Source organism: Athene noctua, chromosome 13 (genome assembly GCF_965140245.1).
Source record: "Athene noctua chromosome 13, bAthNoc1.hap1.1, whole genome shotgun sequence".
Taxonomy (NCBI): Eukaryota; Metazoa; Chordata; class Aves; order Strigiformes; family Strigidae; genus Athene; species Athene noctua.
In genome coordinates, this window is record NC_134049.1 from 1268826 (window position 1) to 1292671 (window position 23846).

Genomic DNA, 23846 nt, shown 5'->3' on the forward strand with positions numbered 1-23846 from the left:
AGTGCCTGTGGGATGGTAAGAAAATGACAAACAGGTAGTGAGGACAAGAAAGGGGGTAGAGATAATCCCTCTGAAAATACTAAAACAAGCTTCTAAACCTACAGTTGTATCTTGGTAGTACATGTCTGCATAGATACAGGGACAGGAAATGGTTCTTTATAAGTAAAGCAAAAAGTCATATGGGTGGGGGTAAGTTTGGGGGGTTTTTTAAGCAAAAAGTGACATATAAACAGAGAGTGAGATCATGACCCTGTTTAAGCCAGAATCCCTTTGATTTCAAGTCACAGTCAAGGCTTTTCACTCAGTTCCTGGTCCCTCCCGACCACGTCCCGTTAGCACTGCCGCAGTGTTAGAAGGCAACACTGGGCCTCCAGCTGTGAGCAGTTACACACGGACAAGTGCTGGGTGTGTTGCCCACTGAAGTGTACGTGGCTCACTCACGTTTTATTGTGGAAAAACCGAGGCACAGAGAGCTGGAGATGGGGCTGAGGCTCCTGACTCGCAGCACCGCGCTTTGTGGCTGGGAGCACGGTGCTTCCCTCTGCTCCGGGTGTCTGAGAGCCCACGCTGCCCTGGGGACCCCCTGGGGAAACACCTGGTCCTTGTGTCAGGCAGAGCGTGAGCCCAGTACTGCTTTGCCATTTGCAGTGAGCAGAGAGGCTGGGGGAGTGTGAGCCCTGGCAGAGCAGTGCTCGCCTTTCACAGGGGTGATGTCTGCGTGCAGGTGCAGTACAGGTATAAACGTACCGGGCTGAGATGCCCCTCCTGTGTAAGTGTGGCAAGCGTTGTTGCAGGGATGCCAAAAGGCACTAAGATAAAATAGTTTTCTGAATGCTATGCAGCGAATTACAGACAAAGCCAGAATTCAGGCGCACCTAATCCTCAGTTTGTGTCCAATCCTACTAATTGCTCCAAATCTCTCTGCTGTTGTCACATACAAAAAGGTCATTACGTATTTGAGAACATTCCCCTGCTAGTTGTCTGGAGAGCTAAAGAACCCACATGCAAGGGATGAACAGGGCGAGCCCAAGTTTCCCATTGTTTAACAGCAATGCCAGACTGCAAACCTCCCCATCACATGCAGGAGTTGCAGAAGGAAGACTTTCCTTGCAGTGTTTAAAGTGGAATTGACAAATCTGAGGATTATCAGGCCACAAACTATAAGAAAATTAATCTGAATATTGCAGCCCTTCAGTGTTTGGAACTTCCATTGCTCTCGGGGTCTGCTTGATTAGCCCCCAGTTCTCAAAGCAAAGCCTTACCTGGTGGGCTTTTAAGGAATGTTTCTCTTTGAAGAAATAATTCAAACCACCAGTTGACTCTAGAGCATTATTAGAGACCTTCATCCCTGTGCTGCAGCTATTGGTTTCCTTGTGCGTGGGAGTGAATGAGTGTCTTGTTTCACCTGGATTTCACGATTGTATCATCCAGTCAGTAGTAAAATCTATTCATGCCAACTCTGAAATACCAACCTGTTGTGGATGCAATGTCATGTTTCGTGGGACTTGGTTATGCTATGAGAGAAAGAAGACGTTGGCATAGTAGGCTATTTTAGCTCTTTGAAACAGAACTGTTGGATGAGCAGGAGGAGGTCAAAAGGGAAAAAAATCCTGAAAAAAAATATCTCTGGATGGGTGGGAATTTCAGCAAATTACTGATTGCTTAACCGTACTATTTCCTCCAAAGGCAAAAACATTCTGTGTCTTTGTTCTGCTCTGCTTTGAATCGATTGACTCAGAACAACAAAGTTGTTCAGGCAAAGAATTAAGTAAGCCCACTTGTATGACTCTCAGCACTGGGCACTTAGTATTGCAGAGGCAGAGAAAGCACACTTCTGCTTCCCCTGCCTGCCTAGTCCTAACCCTGACCCACCACCACCTTGCACTTCCATGTGTGTGTTCTGCTGAATAGACAGAGCAGGTGCTTGTTCTCCTCTTCTAGCTCCACTAAGTTTAAAATCATAAACTTGAAGTTCCTTCTCCTGTTACTTCCTTGGCTTCCTCTCCCGTGACCCGTTTTAAAATATGTCCTGCTGTATAATCAGGAGTAAAATAAGCACATGGATACTGCTTTCAAACAAACAGATTATCTAAAAGGCAAGCCCATGTAAAATGTTTTCCAAATGACTGACTTAAATTTTCAAAAGTACAGATGGATGGGGAGTGGGAATTTCCAGCACATCTGACAGTAGAAGATAAGTAGAAATTGCTTATCTTAACATGGCCTGTAAAATTCTGGAGGTCACCAGCTTCAGGTGATGTGCCCTTATTAAAGCACAAAAAATGTTTCTAGACTCATAGCAGTGAAAGCAAAGTTGTTCACCAGCGGTGTTCATCTGTTAGGACAGCAAAATGATCACCAGCTCTTACCTGAGGAACAGAAAGGTGAAGTTTAAAGATCTTCAGAAGGACGACGTTTTAGCCTCAAGGGACAAAAGGAGGGGAAAAAGGACAGAAGAAAGTTGTATACAAAGAAGCCATTTAATGCCCATTTGCCATAAGGCAAGATAATAATACTTGAACGTTATGAACTGCAGAAACTCCATGAACACATTATATTTTAAACACTTAATCTGTTTTACAAACTATGTACATTCTTCTGCTAAATAAGATGAATTGGAATTCAAGAAGCAGCATATCCTGACAAATCTCCTCCTAAAGGCATCCATTAATATAAATCAACAGTAGCAATTTTGTTTGATCATTTATTTGCAAGAATCATTAAGGTTTATTAGCATAATTATTCCCTGTGGGACTTCATGTCACATAAATGAAAAATGGCATTATCAATATTTAAAAGATAAGTGCGTAACATTCAGAGTACTTAAACAGTACTCTGCAGGTGGTGTCCAGCTGTAGCAAATTAGATGAAGTTTGATTTCTGAATGGTAGAAATATCATTTCAGAGCAACTGTTCATTTCAGATGCATTTGCTTATTGTGCAAGGCAAACACACCGCCAAACTCGGTAGTTACTTTTTACAGTACGTGTGTCTACGCTGTTTCCTGATTTCAAGGAAACAACTTGTCTTAAGATATCAAATTGGAAGTGAATGTTGCTGACAGTCCTTACATAATCTTGTCTTTTTTACTTTTTACAGTTCTATGTAGTGACCTGAAATTTTCTCAGTGAAATGAGAGGGCTTTCTCCCTTATTCTCCATCTCCTTCCAAGCAAAACAGTAGATCTCTTTCTCTGTGGAGACCTGGAGAAGGGCCCAGCTTTCCTGCAGTAGCTCGCGACCAAAATCAGCTGGTGCAGTGATCACATCAGTGCTAAGAAGGAGCTTGGCTTACGTGAGCACTTCTTGAAGCTGTCACAGGGACTGATGCACAGCAAAGCCCTCGGTCGGGGTTCTGCTGGTCCTGCCCCGAGCAGGCAGCTGCCTGCAGGTTTCTGAAGGATGCCAGGGAGGCCAGTTAGGAAGGGAGTACAGAGCGGTATGATTATGACAGTTTGAGGGAGGTCACGTAAGTGACCTGCCTGCCTGGGGGGACACTGTGCAGCTTTGGTTCCCCTTGCCGCCGGTAGAGCATGTGCCGGGGGCAGAGCCACCAAAGGTCCCTGCCCAGAGGAGCTGCCGTTGGCCCCGCTCAGAGCAGAAGCCTTGGAGCGAGGGAAGGGCCTAGTGAGGGACCAGCTGAGAGGCGGCGGGGTGAAGACGGCGTTCAGGGCTGGGTGAGCCCCTTCTGGGCAGCGCGTCCTGGTGCGAGGCGGGGCAGGGTGCTGAGCGCTGAAGGCCTCCGCACCCCCCGCAGCCCCTTCCGCGGACCTGGCAGGCAGGGTCCCAGCCAGCCACCCTCGCTGAGGTGAGAGACCAGGAGCACCCACAGGCCGGAGTCTGTGAGGTGGGGCCGCAGCACTAGAGACGATTCCTCCCTTCGCTGGTGAATTCCCTTTGGAACACGGAATTGCTGTTTTATCAGCAGTGAAATGTATCGTTAGCCGCTGTGTGCTCTTCTCCTCTCTAAAGGCTCTTGAATAAAACATCAGGGGTTTTACTGAACATGCCCCAGGACTCCTCCAGACACGTGCCCGTGCAGAGCCTTTGCCAGCCCAGGGCTTGTCACGGGGCTGTGCCGAGGCCGCGGGGCAGGATGAAGTGCCAGCGTAAGAGACAGGCAGCAGAATTGCTTTCGCATTGCTCACAGCCCTTTCTGGCACTGATGTTTGTTTTCTGTTATTGCCCTTCAGCTGCCCTTTCTGTAGGTTGGCTTAAGGTTATGGTTACGGATTAGTTTGTTAAATCCTTTGTTGTTTGCAGATGACATCCTTCTTAGTTTTCCACTCTTCGCTAAGCTCCCCTTTGGAGCTCCTCAGCTTTTTAATTATTCACAAATGTTAAACTGACCTCTTTGGAATTAATTGTGTGTGGTGGTATCTTGCAGCAATGAAAGGGGTTCTGCTTTCTTCTAAGCAGGTTTCTTGGTGATCTTTCGCATTCAAGTTAGAATATATACTCAGACCTGGCCTTGATGCTTCCAGGGGGGTCGGCAGTCCGGGGAGCGTGTGCCATCTCACCCTTTTACTTGGTGTGTGCTCCAGTCTGGGTGCTGCCACAGGGAGAAGAGTAAAGCTTAGTACTTAACAGTTTTTTCTCAGTATCTCATTCAGCCTTTGAAATTATGAATCTTCCTTCCAGAGGTGTATGTCCTGATGGCATTGCATCCAAAACACCGAAAAGGACACTGTGACTGGGTAAAGTGCTTAAATGGCCGCCAAGATCAGCGAGGCGAGGACGGCTTCTGGTTTGGAGGCAGCGACTGGTTCCCTCCGAGACACCCCCTTTGCCCCACTGCGTTGGGCACTCCAGTAGATGAGCTCATTGCAGGCTGATTACTCAAATGTCTCCTCTAAACAGGAAAGACAAGGATAGGATAGAGTAGGAAGAAGGTAAGTCTGGTATTTAATCTTTCTGCTTCCAAATTAAAAACTACAAATGGAGCTTGTTATCTTGAGGGACACTTTTTGACAGATAATTAAATCAGAGCTCACATGTAAAAATCAGATTAAATAGATACAGCTTTTTTGAAAAGTTTTTACAGACAGAGCTTTCATACCCATAAACATTTAGATTCTCAACTCAAAATCATCACTGTTCATTTTCTTAAGAAAACTCAGTCGTTTTGCTTGAACTTACAATTTTTCCCAGGGGACGGGGGTTTGGTTATGATAGGTAAGTGGATAAAGCTCTCGCTGCACAAACCACAAGCGTTATAGCAGGGTTTTACAACATTCTTCACATAGTAGAACTATATTTACTGTGCCTAGAACATCTGCTCAAAAAATATATTACAGGTAAAGCAGAAAGCCTTGTAATTGCAGCTTGTATTCTCCCCAGTGTTTGCTGGTTGGATTGAGAGCAGCGTGGTGGACATGGGTTTCTAATTGGTTTTTGATCACTGAATGCTAGCAAAGTTGTGCCAAATGTAGGGGACAGATGCTCTGTTCCATAACCCAAACAGATCCACTTGCCAGGCAGACAGTTGCCAAGAAAGCTCTGACTTTGCTGGGTGCTATAAAAGCTCATTTCCCAGCTCACTGAATGGGTGTTGGGTCTTGTACAAAATCTGGCTGATGTTGATGGTGTAATTGCTAGCTTTTTGCAGGTTATCTAGAAGCAATTGAACTTCCATATAGATTAAAATAGGGAAATAATGAGAAACTGTAGAATATCTAGGACACTTAGAAACTGCTAAACAATGTAAATAATGTTGATAGATGGGAGGGATGGAGAAAGCCACAAACTTGGCATTGGTTGGAGTAATAGGAATGGGGCAGAAACTGCAGAGAAACAGAAGCACCCAAAGAAAATATGAAAGAGAGTCAGAGAGCCTAAGGCTGAGACTTCCCATCCTGACCCTGAACAAATCCTGGAGGCTGGATGCTGGCTGGAGAGAGGCTCTGCATGAGGAGTGTCCTCATTCCCTGGCTTTGTTTCACAGCATCAGGTGAGTTTGGGCTGCGTGTTTCAGGAAGCGCTTATGTTTTCTGGCATCGCTAGCGTGGAAACAAAGACATGACAAGGACTGTGCGGAGGTAAGAGATTGTGGGATGAAAAATGATTTGTCAACACATAAGCCTGGAAGAGGCTGTCTGATTCTTCTGCCTGCACAGAAGCAGAATCTAGTGTAGTCACACTACACTGCAGGTTTTATTTTTGAAGAGACTTTCTACAAATTACCTAAGGAGTGTGTTTTGGTGTTATCCTGCCCTTTTAACTAGAGTAACAATTATTTCATGTCCAACCAGCAAAAATACCCTCTGTAAGAAACATTGCAGTGTAATGTCACTGTGGAGTAAAATCCATCTGTGGTCCTTGGAATTTATGTATTCAGTTGTTAAAAACAGTGTGTCTCCTCTGAAGAGCAGGTGGGTGCTTTATAAACTTGAATAAATCAGTAATAAAGATTCATAGGAAATGTTAAGAACTCTGAGTTTACCCGGAAGTAAATGCTGTATGATGCTGTGGATATAAATGCATTCCAATAGTTTTAGACGTGTCAGCCTTTAGATGCACAGCTCACAGCTTTTACTCTCGACTAGTAGGGCTGAGCAGAGGTGGAAGCCCAAAACCAAAGCAAAGAACACGGTGCCCCTAAAAGACCAATTTCTGTTCATGTCCTTTGCACAAACATCCTTTCTGGTCTGAGACACTCCTTTAATTCACTTTATTCTCTGACAACTCAATACTACAGCTAAATAATTTATTAAACCCACATTTTTCTCATTGGGAACAGCTGTATTTTTGTTGAACCATTTGAAGCACTGAGTATTTTTGCCCGTTCTAATATTTTTGTTTACAGTCCATCATGTCGTAAGTAAAAAATCACTTCTGCCTACTGCTGCTATGGCATATATTTTCCCTACTACTGCAGGATAGTTTAAAAAAAAAAATTAGTGCTAAGATTTTCTTGACAGTGATAGCCCCTTAGCTGCTAAATCTGCTGTCCCATCCATCACTGATCTCAAGCAAAGCTAGCATTAGTTTCTCTGTGACTTATCTAGGTCTTTAGTAGATCAATAGCACAGCTCAGATGTTTCAGACTCTTTGCTGTTAATTCACATTTATCTTTTCATCCAAAGAAGGTAAATTACCTCACAGAGAAGCTGTGTTATCCCCAACAGTGGTTTATAATGTTGCAAAGTCAGCATGACCCACATATCTTATCTCAGCTGGAATGCATTTGTCACTGTCTCGTGTTATGATCATCTGGTAAAATGCCCTAGAAAAGAGGTAAACCTGCAAAACAACTTCACCATTTGCATTTAATGACCTTTTCTGCTGTGTGCTCCTGCATCACCTTCAATTTAAACTCCTAAAATAAAGGGAACTTTCTTTTTCCCTTTCATGCTCCATTTCATCATTTTTAGCATTAGTGAAATTTTAATTCCTCAGCAGCCTTGTTCCTGCTGTCGTGGGTTGATCAGTAGGTGGTGAGACTGAGACTGAGAACTGTATAATTTATTAATATGCTATGTGAACCCTGGAAAAGGACTGCTGAGTTTAACTCTGCATTTGTACAGTTGGCTGCTGGTTACCTGAAGCTTTTTTCAGGCCCTGGGAGTGTTTAATGCTGTTGGGAAAACAGAAGGAGCAGCAGGTCAGTGAGGGTGCGCTGTAACCGTGCTGTGCAGGGGGAAACGCTGGATGACACGAGAGTTCGGCGGCAGTTGTGCAGCTGGGATCATTCTTTTCCAAATTATAATAAAGTAGATGCAAGGGGAAAAAAACCCAAGCTTTAGGACAGGAGCCTGCAGTTCTTGGGGGAGCTCTCAAGAAGAGATGAGAGCAGCGGTTGGTTTTGAATTGGGGGAAATGATTGTTTATCATATTAAGCATTCGATTTAACAGAAGGAGCAGGACAAGGGTATATTGGCTGTTTCCACGGAGTTTCTGGGGTATTTGCCTCTTCCTGTTCTCTACAAGGGGTGACTGTACATGCTGGAAGGTTCCTTGCCTCTCCTTGGAATCCGCACACACACTGTGTTTACTGAACTGTCCCTGCAGCCTGATTTATGTTGGGGAAAACAATCGGGGCAGTAAAGGTATGATTCTGAGCACAGACTGCTGTAGGGTTATCAGGAATGAAAGAATTCTCTGGTTACATTTTCTTTGCATTTTAAACATCGTGCAGCAAATCTGAAACGTACAGGAAATAAAAGCAGAACGAGGCACTGAGGGCTGGAAACCTCAAAATATTTTCCCTTTGGGATCTTAATTCCTGTGAGTGTTGTGTTCAGTCCCTTCTGTGACCCTGCTGACAGGTACTGTTTGCATGCAAGTACAAGCCACCTCTTAATTTTAAAGAGAATTTTAAGAACGGACTTGTTGGTCTCTGGTATATGTGTGGTTTTCCAAGGATTTTTACTCCTGCTTATCCGTCTGGATGCCCTGCTGTCCTGGGCACTCGCTGATCAAGGCGTACTTCTGTTCTCATTCTAGTGTTGCCGTTCCAAACGGGGACTTCACGTGAGCAAAGATGAAATTTTACATCTGAAGGTTATTTGCTGTTATTTCCAGAAGCGAGGTGAGGGGACCTGATTTTGTTATTTTGCTTGGTAGGAGTGAAGCATGTAGCTGTTTATTGAGGAGAAGGGAAAGCAAAAGAATCTTTTGCACCTTTATTCCCTCACTCCCCACCACCCCCAAACCTTGAGCCCTGGAAGCCCGTGCTGTGCCAGTGTGGTGGTTAAAAGCTTCCTTCTTTCTAGGTCAACACCCCGGAATCCTTGGGGGATAGGGGCTTTGGCATTCGCTTGTTTCATTGCTTGCTGTTGAAGAAACTGAAATTTTTTTTTGAGTGCGCTGTAGTGGTAACGCCATTGGAAAGAAGCAGCAGAGAAAGCTTATGCTCTTTTTCTGTCCATCTCTCTGCTTGTATCATCCCAGCTACAGACGTGGTCTCCTATAGTTTGCTACTTCCCCACCCTCCACTGTGGGAAAACCTTTCTTCCATGAAAAGGGCAAGGAATAACCAAAGCTTCAGAAAGAATTCCACCAATTTGGGAATATTTCATAATAAGATTGGGAACTGATTTAAAATAATGAACATTCTCATCCCATAAATAGGCCATAATAGGCATATCTGGCACAGAATTGATGGAAACATGCAGACTTTTTACCTGAGGGGTGTTTCTCCTAAGATTTATTATTAGTTTTGTAAAGTAGGTGACGTTATTGTATTTTAAATACTGCTTTAAATAAGCTTAAATGTCTTTAGTTTCACGTAACTATGTGAAAGGGAAAACAAAGGTGAGAAGAGTGGTAAAAGCGGGCGGGCAGCGCTTGGGGAGCTGCGTGGCCCGAGGGCGGTTTCCTCCCTGGCGGCTCTGCAGGGTCCGTGTCCGCGACAGTTCGGGGATGGGTTTTCTGGGTTTTCCTGTTGCCTGTCAAGTTAAACGAGGCTGCGACGAACCAAGCAGCGTTGCCAGAGCCGTGACCAACGACGTGTCCCCGGGATGTTCGCCGTTAATGTTCTGGCCGTTGATTTCAGCCCTGTGCCTGGATCCTCTGCGCTTGCTTGGGACCCGCCTACCGGTTACCAGGCAGAGAAATGATTAATTAAATGGTGCCGCCGAGGTTTTGTGGTTACAGGTGAGGAAAGTGCGTTCACTTGCCGTAATAATTCAAAAAACGCTCTTGAGTATTTTCTGGAAGGTGCTCATGTCATTGTGCCCCCCCCCCCCCGCTGCTCCCGCGCCAGGGCCCTGCGGCCGCTTGCTCTCGCCCCGCCCACCCCGGGTCGCGGGTAGGGGTCGGGTCGCCCTCTCGGCCAATCAGCGCGGCGGGCTCGCCCCGGAAGTTAAAGCCGTTCCGCTGCGTGTCGCGCCGCTGCCCCGCTCGTTGCCATGGCAGCGCGGCGGCGGCTCCGGGCGGCGGGATGGTGAGCGGGGCCGGGGGGGAGCCGGGGCCGGGGGGGAGCCGGGGCCCGGGCCGCGGCTGCCCTGCGCCACCGCCTCTCTCTTGTCGCCCGCAGGCGTCCGTGCGGCGCGGCGCGGGGCTGGCGGCGGAGCGCGGCGGGCGGAGGCGGCCCGGCGGGCTGTGGGCCGCGCTGGAGCGGGAGCGGCGGCTGGAGGAGGCCGCGCTGCGGGTAAGGGCCGGGGGCGGCGGGACCGGGGCTGGCCCGGAGCGGCGGGGCCGGTCCCGCCGGGGAGCTCCGCCGGGCTTGGCCTTCCTAGAGCCGCCGCCGCTGCAAGGGACGCACCGGCTCCGTGGTGTTGCGGTTTGGCCGCTTCCGAACGTGTGGGGGAGAGTCGGTACGGAAATTGTTCCGATTAGGCAGAAGAGGACAAAAACCGGAGAGACCTGCAGCTGGAGCGAGAGGAGAGGCTGGCGGCTGAGCTGGCGAGGCTGAACCGCGAGAAGCTTAAAGACGAAAAGTTGAGGCAGCAAGTAAGAGAGAACAGGTAACGCCTCAGGAACCTCGCTGCTTCCTTCGGCTGTTCCCCTAAATCCCTCCCAGCGCCGGGAAGTCCGTTCAGAGCAGTTCCCAGCCGCTGTGCACCTCCTGCTCGGTTTTATTTTCCTCGGATCGCGCTGTGGGCAGGACCTTGGATGCGGTCAGATTGCCCCATGGCGGCTTCAAGCAACCGAGAGGAAGTTTTAGTGTGCTAAAACCAGATACTTAATTTACTCCTTAGAATCGGCTTTAACTTTTTGAATTTGTGCAGCGGAGGAGATTGGAAAAAATCATAACAAAAGGCAGATTTGGAGAAACGCCCGGGAGCGGGGTGCGGTCAGGGGGAGTGTCCAGGTGTCAGCGAGCAGCGTCAGAAAGTGTCGGGGGAGAAGGGAAGGGGGTGAGGGAAGGGGGGTGGCGCTGAGCGGCCTGAGGTGACCGGTGGAGACGAGACAGACCTTGGGCAAGTTGTGGCAGAAGTGGAAATTTGACCTGGAAGGAAAAGTTATTTTAAGATCAAGATATGATAAAAAGTTAATTTTAAGGAAATTTTGTCGATAAGAGAAAACCTCTGATTCACAAAGTGAATACATTCTTGTGTGTGTTTGTGCATTTACACATACTCTAAGCGTACGGGTGTATGTATGTGCAGTATTGGTGAAGTTAGATGTAAAGCGTGCAGAGCTGCTGATAGCATATGTACAAATACACGTGACTTGTTTTAAAACAGGTATTTTTTCCGCTCTTTTACTAGAGCAGTATTTTTCACCTAAAATTGGGTTTTTCTCTGAAAAATATATTTTTTCAGTTGTGTTTAAATAGTGATGGAAATTTCAATTTCTTTTCTCATAGGCACTTACTAATAGGACAATTTTTTTTTTCCCCCCCCCCTCACAGTCTTGAACTTCGAGAATTAGAAAAAAAGCTGAAATCTGCTTACGTGAATAAGGAGAGAGCTGCACAGATCGCTGAAAAAGCAGCTCTACAGCACGAGGAAACGGTGATTAGCTTCACAGCGCTGTAACCCTTTGTATGGATTCTGCTGAAAATCCTTCCTTTGCAGCTGACCTTTTTATCTAAAATATCGTTCGGTTCAGGCATTCAGTGTTTACTGAAAACAGGTTTTGTGTTAAGAAGAACTAATTAGCTGGTAATAACCAGGTATAAGAAGGTTTGTCCTGCCACTGCAATCAGAGTAGTAGTGAATTCAGCTGTATGGATGGGTACAGTTTTTATTTTACTGGTTTTATAGTATTTATCCAAGTTAAATCTATGATACGTTTTGTACAGCGAGGGCTCGTTGTGGTGAATCCTTACCTCAGAAGCAGATTGTTAAAAATGTTGTCACTATTATTAAAGATATATTTGAATAGTTTCAGAAAGAATTGTCAACTTTTATGTATGGAACAATATTGGTGATCGAGGAGAGGATTCTGATTGCATTAATGTTTTACACAAAATTTAGTTTGCACAAGTTGCTGTAGAAGCAGCATGTTTACCGAGGATGTTCTCAGTGCAGCTGTGCTGACGGGAGCTGGGCGCTCTCATGCCGAACGCTTCGCGTCGCCTTTGATCGCTACAGAGCTTCCTTGAAGTGTTGCTACTTCTCCTCAAGTTGTGCAGATACTGAGGGTTCTCCTCAAGGGTTCTGCTTATTGAATTAAGCCATTAAGGTGCTGTATTTATAGACTGGGGTAGGAAACATTCCTTTTCTCTAACACAGCATAGTAGAATTCCTTTTTAGACTCTGTATTTTTTCATTACAACTTGTATTAGTGGGAGTAAAAAGGGATCTTGCATTGCTTTTCCCCTGTAGAAATGTGAGCGTGAAATAGCCCAAAAGATGAAAGAGGAGTATGAGAGGGTAATAAAAGAAGAAAGTTCTGCAGAACTGAAGCGAAACGAGGAGAAAATAATGTATCAGCAAGAACTGGAGAAACAACTTGAGGAACAAGAGAAGAAGAAGCAGGATGCTTATAAAGAGTTTCTAAGAGAGAAACTCATGATTGATGAGATTGTAAGAAAGATCTATGAGGAAGACCAAATGTTAGTTACTTGGAATTTTTATTATTTATTAATTTAAAACAAAACAACTCATGTAGTTGTATGGAAAACTAATTTGTATACATTTATTTCATAGACTAAGGTCCATTTTAGTTTTCCTTGATCACATTTTACCAACGAGACCGACTTGCCCGGGTTTTGCTGTTCAAGCATCAGAGTGTTCGTGTCGTTCCAGTCGGTCTCATGTCCTTGTTTCCCAGATATGGTCTGGCTTGTCTCAAGGAGATGATGCTTCCACGGCGCCCACGGGGTTGGAAATGGCTGCGTAGCACCAAATTCTGCCTCGCCTCCAGTCCCGACCTCTTCGTGAGGTGCTGCAGGCCTGTCCGGACAGGGACAGGAACGGAGGTTTCTGAGGGCCAGGTGGTAGCGGAGTGGTAGGGAAGAGTGGAGTTTAAATAAATCGTTTAGGAGATTCTGGTGCTATGAGACTTTGGGGCTTCCTCTTTCCGTGTTGATGGAGCGTGTATAAACCAGAGTAGTAGTGAGTACCTATGTATACAGTCTGCCCCCCTGAAGAAAAGTGTTAGACATGAGATTCCCTTTTTGGGACAATTCCTTAGTAAGTATTTTCAGTGTAGGTATCTAGTTTCCAGCTGAATGGGTGAGGAGTCATTTAAATCTTAGTCTCTGGAATATACTGTCAATGATGAGTACACGGTCTGTTTAGTGTTATTCTGCAGTATGCTAAATAACTACGGGTTTTTTCCATCTTCTACAGGGAAAAACAACTGAAGTTAGATAAAATGAGAGCAACTCAGATGTATATTGAAGAATTTAAAAAAGAACAAGCTATCTGGAGGAGAAGGAAACTGGAAGAGATGGAAGAAGAAAATAAGAAAATTACGGAGTTTGCCAACATTCAGCAACAAAGAGAAGATGATCGGATGGCTAAAGTTCGAGAGACTGAGGAGAAAAAACAAAGACTTCAAAGCATGGTATCAAAAACTGAACCTGTAGAAAAAAATACTGTACGTTTTTTGTCTTTCGTTTAGAAATCTTTCCTTCTTGTAATAGATAGCCCAGAATCTGCAACGAGAACAACAGAAGCGTGAGGAACTGGAACGACTCCGCCAAGAGCTGTATCTGGAGGAACAAGCGGAGACAGAACGGCAGAAGGAGCTGGTAAGGGCTGGCAGGAGGTGCCGCAGTACCTGCCTGTTGCAGGGTGGAACAGTTCACTTCCCTGGACTCCTGCTCACGCGTTTATGGATGTTTTGGTACTTGTCAGATACCAGGTTTGTTACATGTCCTACGTACGTTGCGTGTACCTGGCCATAAACTGTTAAGGGGATGTGCAAGTGGAGAGGAGTATTCTAACCTTGCCGTAATTCCTGCAGAACGTTCGGGTTGGTGGAGCTGGTCTAGAAGAAGCTTTTTAAAAATAAAAATAGTAGCATATATGCAGGAAAACCTAATTCATGGAGCACTTTTAGCTGTGGGTAGATTAATCTAGTTTAAACAGACCAGGTGTGAAAATTTAAAGAGAAAATGAAACCATTTTGAATTGCTGATCTAGAAAATAGGTACTAGAGTGACTGCAGGAGTCGGTATTTTATAGAGTCTTCCTCTGATGCCTTTGTGATGGAGCAGCACTCCTGTCTCTGCACCTTGGCACTGGGGTTGTGATGCTTAAAGGACATTTAGTGAGAGTGGAGAGTGCCCCATGCAGTTCCTCCTGCTCTGAGGATGCTCTTCGGAGGCCACTTAACTCCCCTTTCCACGGCTTTTCCTCTAACAAGCTGGCAGGATTGTTCACGGGCTGCCCTGGGTTGGGTTTTTCCCCCCCTTTGGATTTGCCAAGTCTGCAGCATTATCTGTGACTTTGGGATGTTTCTGAGGGGCTCCTTGAGCCCATTTTGGACTCCCAAAGCAAAAAGCTTAATTCCGGCATGGGTTTAGGTGTATTAAATGAATTTGTTTTCAATTTTGTTCTGACACAAAGTGTCCGTTTTCAACACTAATTCTTAAATGGTTCTTAGTTTTTGGAGGGAAAATTTTGTCCTTTGAGTTTCCTTTGCTGTTCCTAATGCATTTATGTTTTAATTTCAACCAGGAAGACAACTGAAGGTTTTTAATACCCTTATGATCTCCCTTATACATTTATTTATCTTGTGAAGGAGAATGCTGGTGACTTTCAAGCTCAGGTTTAAGCTAAGTAGGTTAATAAACTGCTTGCTTTTTGCATATCAGTTTGCTTTTTCCTGTGGGCCCACCCACACTCAGTCCTACCTTGCTCTGGGTGGCAACCAAAATGTAACTCAGGCTGAGATACCCAACACTGTTATTTTTAGAGTGGTTCAGGCCGCTGTCTCGATTCACTTCGTGCTACTGGAAAAAAATAATCTTTTGTTTTGGACTTAGTTTTGAGACTCGGGAGACGTTTGTCAAAGTGGTTAACACTGGAGAGCACTGTCAGATACGGAGTGTTTGCTGCAGTCATTTACGTTAGAAGGTAGCAGCTATAATAAATTTATTCTAAGATAAATCAAGTAGATGGCTGCTGCTGATCAAAACTTTCCAAAGTCTGTTCAATAGTAATACAGCATTTGATTAAATTTCCTTTATAGGCAGAAATTGAAAAGAGAATAAGGCAACGCCTAGACTTGAGGCGAACATACGAAGAGCAATTTGCTTTCAAGCAGACAGTGCAGCAAGCTGTGCGAGGAGAGGAAGAAGCCTTCAGGCAGCAGCTGTTGGCCAAGTTCGCAGAGGATGATCGCGTCGAACAGATGAATGCTCAGAAACGAAGAATGAAACAGCTCGAACACAGAAGGGCTGTGGAAAAATTTCTTGAAGACCGTCGCAAACAGTTTATTGCAGATAAAGTAAGAGTTTTCGTGCTCGCCTTTGGTTTGAGGCAGAGTGTTCCAATATGAGAACACTTCTGCTGTCCTACGTGACAAGGCTGCTGTTGTTACTAGGGAGAGGTGAGGGGGAATTGCACAGAAATGTGCAGGGCAGAAGCAGGCCTTGGTCTTGGTGTGCTGACAAGAAAAAAGTCCTTTTAGAGCTAAGTTTGTAGCTCAAGAGGTGAGTCAGCACCGTCCCTCGGCCCCTGTATACCTGACATGCTCTGCAAGTACCTCCTCAGGGACTGAACTATTTATGGTTGGACTTGATGATCTTAAAGGTCTTTTCCAACCTAAAGGGTTCTGCGGTCCAGGAGCCGTGGGAGCAGCAGCACTGGTCATGATGTGTGAGAAGGGGAAGGCCCAGCCTGGAAACAAGTCACGGGCTCCTATCCTGCAGGTTTTGGACCTGTTTATGGGGAATGCCTCACGTGTGTAACGTGAAATGGAAGTCACCAGCATGAGAACACAGGCCTGTTTCTCCCTTTCCTGGATTAGAGCAGTAGGAACAGACTAACTTGCCTGACAGCCAAGCAGGAACCACAATTTATCACTTAACTACCTTAGAAAGGGCTTCTACTATGAGACAGAACACGTAGCAGACGAGCCCCATGTCTTGGTCTTGCCATTCAGTCTTTTCCTTTGAGATTATTTTTTTCTAGTTACCAAACATGTATTGTTTAAACACTGCTTTGTGGTTTTTTACATACACTTTTCCATTTTCAAATGAATTTCCTGCAATGAGGAGTTGATCGGTGGAAGTTTAAAATTTACTCCACTAAAAAAATTTTCTCTTTATACTATGGTGGAAACAAATGTTCACAGAACTGAACCTGAACAGTTACGAAAACTTGCTTATTGTAGGAGCGTGAACTTGAAGAAAGAAAGTTAGATGAGAGAAGACAAGAAAACATCCGTGCAATTGTTGAAGAAGAGAGACAGAAACTCTTGAAGGAGCATGCGTCGAAATTATTGGGTTATCTTCCTCGAGTAAGTGAATTGTATTGTAAATGCTTTCAGTGTTCGTCCTGGAAATCAGTTCTCTCTGGGATAGTTTGAGGTGAAGTTGCAGAACTGTGTAAATTCCTGGAGTCAGTGAGTGTCCTTGTATCAGCTCTCCGATGCTCACATTTCCCTTTTTTCTTCTCTTTGAGTTGGGAAGCAATTTACAGAAATACTCTTGCTGCGCGAGGGGCTCTGGGCTCTGCCGCAATAGTGGCGCCTTGTGCGGAACCTGCTGAAAGCTTCCCCAGTGCTTTGCACGCCCCGTTTTTAGAACGTGGAAGTAAGTTCTAAAGCAGGGCTTTTCTAACCAGAAAGGGATCCACTGGATCTAAACCCGGTTTCCCCCGAATTTCTCAGTTGGGGTTCTGGGAGCAGTTTCTTAGTGTCGGCTGTCTTCCGTCCTCTGTTACCGTGGAAACGAGGCCTCTGGCAGCGCCAGGAACTGCGGCGCTCCCGGGAGCCTTCCAAAGCTCACTCTGCTCATCCTTGGGCTTTTAAAAGTTAAAAAGATGGAAGCAATTATTGTAATAGGAATAAACTACGATTTATTTTGTATTATACTTCATAATCAGCAAGATCAGCTGATGGTACACGGATGAAGAGAGAACTGCTTAGGGATGTAAAAATGCATTTACAGCAGGGAAGGAATTATTCAACTACTTAAATTATTTTCTGCAGTACTGGAAAACATTGCGAATACAGCAGAGTAATTTTTATTCAAATATTAGTATGCTCATTTGGTGCATGCATTTGTAAAATGTTGAGTTCTTTTGGAATTTAGGTTTAATTAAGCGATAACTCAAATTAGCAATATTTGATATAGTTTTCTGGTTTGAATTTCCTGTTGTAGGAAGTCTTGGTTATTTCCGAGTACCCAAGGCTGGTACCTGTTCATACTGATCCTTGGTTCTTTTCTCTGCTTCAACCCTGTGTCTGAATCCTGTGGTCAGACATCACGCTGCTTCACTCAAAACGGTTAAATACAAAAGTGCCACCTAATTGTAAAGTCTCCAACATAAACGCAATTTGTAATTTTTTTTTTTCCCTAAATGCTGCAAGAAATGCTCTGTGAATCGTTCCCATTTTTAGCCATAAAATCAGTTTAGAATTAGAGATTTAGATTTCTGGTTTCCCCTGCTTCTCTTCCCCAAAACATAGTTTCTGATTAAGTTGTTCCATCTCAGTTAATTTTCAAAATAATTTCTTTGTGTTCATCGACACAACTAAAGGTGGCGATAGATCCCCACCCCAGGCAGTGCCTCTTTTCCATGCGATTGCTGGATTTCTCTGACCCTGCACCCGTGCTGTGCTGGCTACAGTCCCTTCCTGGAAAGAGAGAGCAGATGAAGGCTGCCTCCCGCCCGGGGCTCTCGGTGCGGTTTGGGTGAAGAGCAGAGGCGGTTCCAGGCTGGCACCCAGCACCCTGACAGCGTGTGACAGTTCCCAGGGCAGCCCCAGCACAGATCCAAGCTGTTACTCACTTCAGAGAAAACCGCAGCCAGCCCTAACAACCTCTCTGCCTTGTTTTGCCCTCTGACACGTGTGTCTTTCCCCCTATTGCAGGGAATACTCAAAGACGAAGATGATGTTAATATGCTTGGACAGGAATTTAGATTGGCTTATCAGAAGAGAAGAGGTAATGAATTTTCAGGAGAGAGCTGAAATTTCCCCCATTTCATCTCCTGGTTTGCCACTAGGTGTCACCTGATTTCTGATGAAAATTTCCTGTTAACAGCGAGGAACTCCTCTTTAATGCCATAAAGTCTCCATTTTAAGACTGCAGCTCCAAGCTGATGAGCAGTTGGTTTTGTTTGTTATGTTGTAACTGCATTTTTCATCAGTAAACTGTATGGACCTCTCAGTTATTCTCAGTGATGCAGCAACATTAAAAATGTCTTCTCCAGCAGCTCTCCTGGTGTGAATTCACATGTGTATTTCAGTATAAAATTCTCTTAAAGGTCTATTTCTGCTGTAATTTCAAGATTTATCTGTACTGGCATCACACTATTAAAATATTAATCCAAGTGTAGTCTGTCTCATCTCAGAGGGGTAGGTCTGAGTTACTTGTTTCACTGTTAGTTCAGGTTACCTTGCTGGTAGGATCTAGGCAGAGATGCTTCTCCATTTTGGGATCACAATCACCATTTATACTTTTCTTTCAGTGCATAAACTTAGGATTTATGTGCCATGCTCCTATTCAGTTGGTCTGGGGGAAGAGTCCATTGAAACTGCTGAGGTTTGACAGAGGTTCATGCAGGCAGCTCAGGCTTTTATTGCTCCTGTCCATTAATGTACAAATTATATGTTCAGCTTGTCTACACTCAAACTTCCCTCCAGGTCTTGACTATAATGATGACGTGATGAAATCTTTAGAGAGGTAATGCTTGTGGAGCACCTCTGAGTATGGAGCCATCACTCCTGACTGTATCCCAAAGCAGCAGCTGGTGCCCAGGGAAAGATTTAATACTTTGCCCTTGACTAAAGTAGCATTTTTAGACAGTACAGGTGTATCGGATTATGGAGTCAGGACAGGGAGGGGCAGGTCCCAGCTGTGTTCTCACCAGCCATTAGTCTCTATGGGAGACTAAACCCTGGCTTCTTGGGGCTGAACATTGCTTTAGGTGTCGTGTTCAACGCTGAAACAGAGCAGGCTGGTAACTGGTTGGAGTATTCCTTGCACGGTCTCTGCTTCTCTGCTCGTTACTGAAACTTCAGTAGAAATTTGTATTTCATACAATATTACAACACAAGCTATCAGGCTTATAAAAGTTTAACAATTTAAACATAAGCAAAATCAACAAAATCACTTCACTTGGCATATCGAGTTATTAACTGTTAAAAAGCGTTCATACACAGTGCCACAGTCATGGTCCGTCTGACTGGTACTTCAAACAGAAGCTGCTTTTTAATGGAATCAGTAATTTCCCCACTCAAGAGCTTTCATGAATTCCTCTTCAGTAAAAGAAAGCATCCTCGCAGCTTCAATATGCATCTTTAAAAGAAAAAAAAAAAAATAGGAGCAGAAGGTAAAATAGTGTGAATGACCAATACAAAATCCTGCGTGAAGGGGCTTCAAATTTTTTTTTTTTTTTTGTACTGTGGATTTGATGGATATTCACCTGCTTAAGGTGCTATTCATATTTTTCTGCAAAAGTTTACAGTGCAGGGATAACGTGATAAATGTCATGCTAAACATTGCAACTTTGGCTCTAGTAAACCAGGACAAATAGCTTTTCTTAGTTCCTTACATTGCTTTCGAAATATCTCCCTTTTAATGAGGCATGGAAATTACTGGAACCCTGACAGCTCTCATCACCTCTAAAGAGCACGTGTCACGTAGGCATTCTTTCAAGCTGATCACTATACAGCTTAACTTTAAGCTGTTACAAATCAAATATATCACTAAGATTCCGTGTGCTAGCACTTCTAATATGCCCCATTGAATATTACATGAGGATTTGAACAAAACAATATAACACCATTAAAAATTATCAATCAGCATAAACAGAGTGGCTGTACTCGCCGTAAGGAGGAGTTCCTGGAGCTGAGCAGCAGCAGCTGTGGTGCCAGGTTCCACACCCCACATCTGCGGTCCCTTACGGCACACGCGTGTGTGTTGGAATGTGTATTTGCACTACACAGGCTATAGCGCGTTATTTTAAATGGAACGCTGAAAGGAACAAGCAGAACTTTTTCACTTAAACCAAGGCTGTTTTCTGTTGAAATAATGCAGCCGCTTGGAAAAGCGTCATCAAGACCATCACTGATGAGGGAACCAGTACTGAGCGGGCCGTGTACTGGCAGAGAGCTGCCCCTCACACAGGTGCAGCAGGTGGGGGGCCCCGAAAGCTCCCGGGTTCCAGCTGATGTCACAGCTGTGCTAGTGTCCTCACCACCACCCCACAGCATACTCTCTTCACCTATTGTCACTCGAAGTGGAAAGGAAAGGGTCCCAGCTGAACAGGTTTTACTGCAAATTTCAATCAAATAGTTACGTTTTGAAGAACAAGAAAAAATTCATGTCTACAAGGAGTCTGTTGAGGGGGGGTTTTTTTATGTATAGACATATTGTCAGTTCAAAATGACAACAAAGTGTATTGTGGTTCTCACAGCAGTGTAACACCCACCAGCTCTGTAAAGCTCAGACTAACTTCCCTTAATCCCTTCTAAAACTAAGATTTTCTATTACTGCTTCTCTCGAGACAAGCAGAGAACGGTCTGAAGAGACCAGCTGGAACACCAGCAACTACTTGCTGCCAGCTGCAACTCATCCTACTACTGATACTTAATGTTGGGGGGGGGATTTTTTTTTTCCCCTGTCATTGTTCATGTCGTAGCATATCCTGACCTTCGGGATAGCCCTGCTGCCCTGTGCGTCTGGCTCTGCGGCACAAATACCACTCAAACAGCCCACGTCAGGTTTTCCTCGTGCATTCCACAAAAGGCTCACGTGAAGCAGACCTGAAGTTCTTCGTTCAGGTGATTGCATATATTGAGTGCACATGAGCTTTAGCTGCCCTTCCCCTGTGCCTTCTGCCAGAAGCGTATAAAAGGCAGAATTAGGGCCCATTCTCTTTTAGGTTCTTCCAATCATAGTCTGTTCTGACAGAAAAACTGACAGCATCTTTCTTCTATTACACCATTTTTTGTAAGAAAAGGTAAGTGGCTTCCTCTATTATCTGTAGTTCTGATACAGTAGTCATAATTTTTTAAAAATATGTTTAATGAAGTTTTGTGATTTTTATCTGAGACTACAGTTTTGGTTCATGCTCAGACAGAAATACTGCTCTTTGACACACGTTTTAGTGAATCCACGTTCCGGAGAACAATGAGCTACCTCATGTGTAGAGGATATTTTGAGTGAATGCTGTATTTGTTCATTCTGAAAATAACCTTGAAGAGGTGGAAGGGCCAGGCAGAGGCTAAGCTAGCACTGTTTCTGTTAGAGGAATCCCCAGCATCTCCTGCAGGAAATTCTCTTCCCCTGGAAATGCAGGAGCAGCCCCCGTTCCTCTTAGTCCAGGTACCTGTCCTCCTTTGGCCTGTGTTGGAGAGCTGTTCCAAATTCACGGGTGCATTTCCATATTGCAATTCCCAGTTCTTAGGAGAAGTATGTGTATTTTGTTCCATGAAGCTGCCACTTAATACAGAAGTATTCTTCCTCTGTGGGGGCTCAACAGCTTCAAAAGTGTTGACAAAACGTTTGGTAATTACTGCAGTGCTCAAAGGGTAAATAAAATGTCCTGGCTTCTTATCACCAAGGCTGGCCCTTCTAAGGTGCTTCTGCTCAATAATACATTGCTTGCTTTAGCTCTCTGAGCTTTGGGTTGGGAGTGCAAAACAAAGCACGTTCCCTCCGCCCCGAAAAGAATCCCCTTAGATTGAGCAGAGGAAGCAACGGGAGGTGAACCCCTCTGTGATGGTAAGGTCCCGTCTAGACCGTTGTGAAGCCCATAGCCCTGCCTGTGTCTCCGGCGGCCTCAGAAGGAAAACTGACCCAAGTGACAGCACACAGTCCCAAGTATTCCGTAAGTGAAAGGTGTGGTAGAACTAGTGAGACCTAAATGCATCGGTAAGTGGAAAACTGATTTGGGCAACACCCCTTAGTATACACTCCTCTCACTTTCATTTCCTTTCATGTAAACTCGGGTTCTTTCAGTTTGCACCATCAAAGCTCATTTGACAGGTCCATGCTGAAAATATATTTTGAGAAATAAAAGGTATTTACCCGCTCTGCAGCGTCTGCAGTTTCCAAGTAAAACACCCCTCCTTTTTGGGACATGAGTATAGCTTTACCAAATACAATCGTTAGACTATAGCTGAAAGTGTATTTATCTGAAGCATTCATCCACTTTTCACTAGACCACCTTTCTATGGAAGCTGTGTTGCTAAGTGTTCAGCATGAATTGTCAGCAAGTATTCCACTCCCTCTCCTCTACTCAACTGCAGCTGCTGGAGAAATTGAGAGGCAGTAGCCCCTGCCCTCCCTTTTATGCTCCGAGGGAGACACAAAATGAATGTAGAATCAAACGACGAGCTGTGTGCCAGTGGGGATGGGAACACCCATGCAGATGTTACTCCACTGTGTGTGATTCCAAGTATGCACGATATTCCAGCAAATACTGAAGGATGGAGATCGACTCCCCTACTTCAGTCTAGTAAATTCACACCTAGGCTAAGTACCCTCTCTTCTTCTTTTATTTTCTTTTTTTTGTCTGACACACAAGGAGATCTGCACCTGGACAGAACTGTACCTGTACAGAACACCTCAGAATATAACTAAGCAACATTGATAGAGAAGGACAGACTTTGAGAATCCAGGAAGAATGTAGGTCTAAAATGGACTGGCTCCCTCCTGAGAGGGCAGGCTGGTACAGCTGCTCATGCAACACACAACATGCTGGGGGTGAAACTGAAAAGAAGTATCTCACATGCTAAAATGGATTCTACTGACACAGCACCAACAAAGGGAGTTCCTGCCACTACCTGAACACTGTTTGTTCTTGAACAAACAGATACTGTTGGTCCTAAAGCTTGTCAGTAATCTCACCACGACAGGGTATGTTCCAAGTCATCAGTCAATTCAAAAGCAGAGCAGCCTTTGCTATAAAGCAAAACCTGAGCAACATGCACTAATAAAAGTGAGGCAGCTGCTGCTCCCTTGCATTAAAACTTCCCAGTCTTGGGGCTCTAGTTGACATGATTATCTAACTTGGCACATTTAGCTAGAGGTTGTTAACTGAAATATATCAGTACTCTGGTCCTTACCTTCTGTCTCTTTAAAATATCAATTAACTTCAACTGCTTTTTAAAGCCTGTCATTAGTTCTCCTTTTTGTTTCTGCAGTTTCTTGTTTTCTGTTTTTAATTCTTCAATTGTTTTGAGTTCTTGTTTAGCTACATCCTGCCATGGGAAGGAAAGGAGAAATGTATTAGTTATGAAAGTGGTGCTTTAACTGATGAAACCTTCATTACATAACAACGAACGACAGCCACACGCGACATTTTTGAAAAGAAATAGGATTAATCAAAATATTCCCACATCAAAACGTTAAGGAAAGAAAATCTCAAAGATAACACGCATGGTTTGTCTGTGTATATATGAGGTGTGTATATGTACTTCTCCCTTTTTCTAAGCACATCTAACTTCCACACAAATGGAGAAAATCAGAAAGGCTATCACTTTATTTGGACATTTCTTCCTCCTGCACAGGTTGCAGTAGTGTTGTCCAAGATAACTTCTCAAGCTGTCTGGTGACTCGCTCTAAGGTAATTCTGGGGCTGTCTGTAAGAGGCACGATGCTTCCAAAGCTGGATCAAGGCTTTTGTCTCCCTCTAGCATCACTGGGTCATTCCAGATTGGAGCCTGTTTTCCTAAGCCACAGTACCTTGTTACTTTGCTTCAGTCTGTTCAGCTCCACTTTACACCTTTCTGCTTCTTCCAGGGCCCTGTTTAAGCGAACCTTTACTGCACTCTGACTGGTTGCAGCCTGGTTCTGTACACACTTTAGATTCTCCAATTCCT

At 44.6% G+C, this 23846-nt stretch overlaps 2 protein-coding genes across 10 annotated transcripts in view; one reads left to right on the forward strand and one right to left on the reverse strand.

Moving 5' to 3' along the window:
• Window positions 1-9835: 9835 nt before the first annotated feature.
• On the forward strand, window positions 9836-18027 carry MNS1 (meiosis specific nuclear structural 1). The gene is made up of 10 exons (XM_074916765.1): window positions 9836-9885; window positions 9979-10092; window positions 10281-10408; window positions 11299-11401; window positions 12218-12447; window positions 13187-13403; window positions 13483-13590; window positions 15036-15293; window positions 16182-16307; window positions 17886-18027. Exons 1-10 carry the CDS (start codon window positions 9883-9885, stop codon window positions 17982-17984), a joined length of 1386 nt encoding a protein of 461 aa, XP_074772866.1. The 5' UTR covers window positions 9836-9882; the 3' UTR covers window positions 17985-18027.
• Window positions 18028-19177: 1150 nt separating this feature from the next.
• TEX9 (testis expressed 9) overlaps window positions 19178-23846 on the reverse strand; it is a 51744-nt gene continuing 47075 nt past the window's right edge. For 8 of the 9 annotated variants that reach the window (XM_074916771.1, XM_074916772.1, XM_074916774.1 and 5 more), the window contains 3 exons: window positions 23710-23844; window positions 23091-23225; window positions 19178-19314 (listed from right to left, as the gene is read on the reverse strand). In XM_074916771.1, coding sequence (XP_074772872.1) covers window positions 19237-19314; window positions 23091-23225; window positions 23710-23844 — 348 coding nt within the window. In that variant the 3' untranslated portion in view covers window positions 19178-19236. The remainder of the gene's footprint in view (window positions 19315-23090; window positions 23226-23709; window positions 23845-23846) is intronic. The other variant, XM_074916770.1, reaches the window with a different exon arrangement.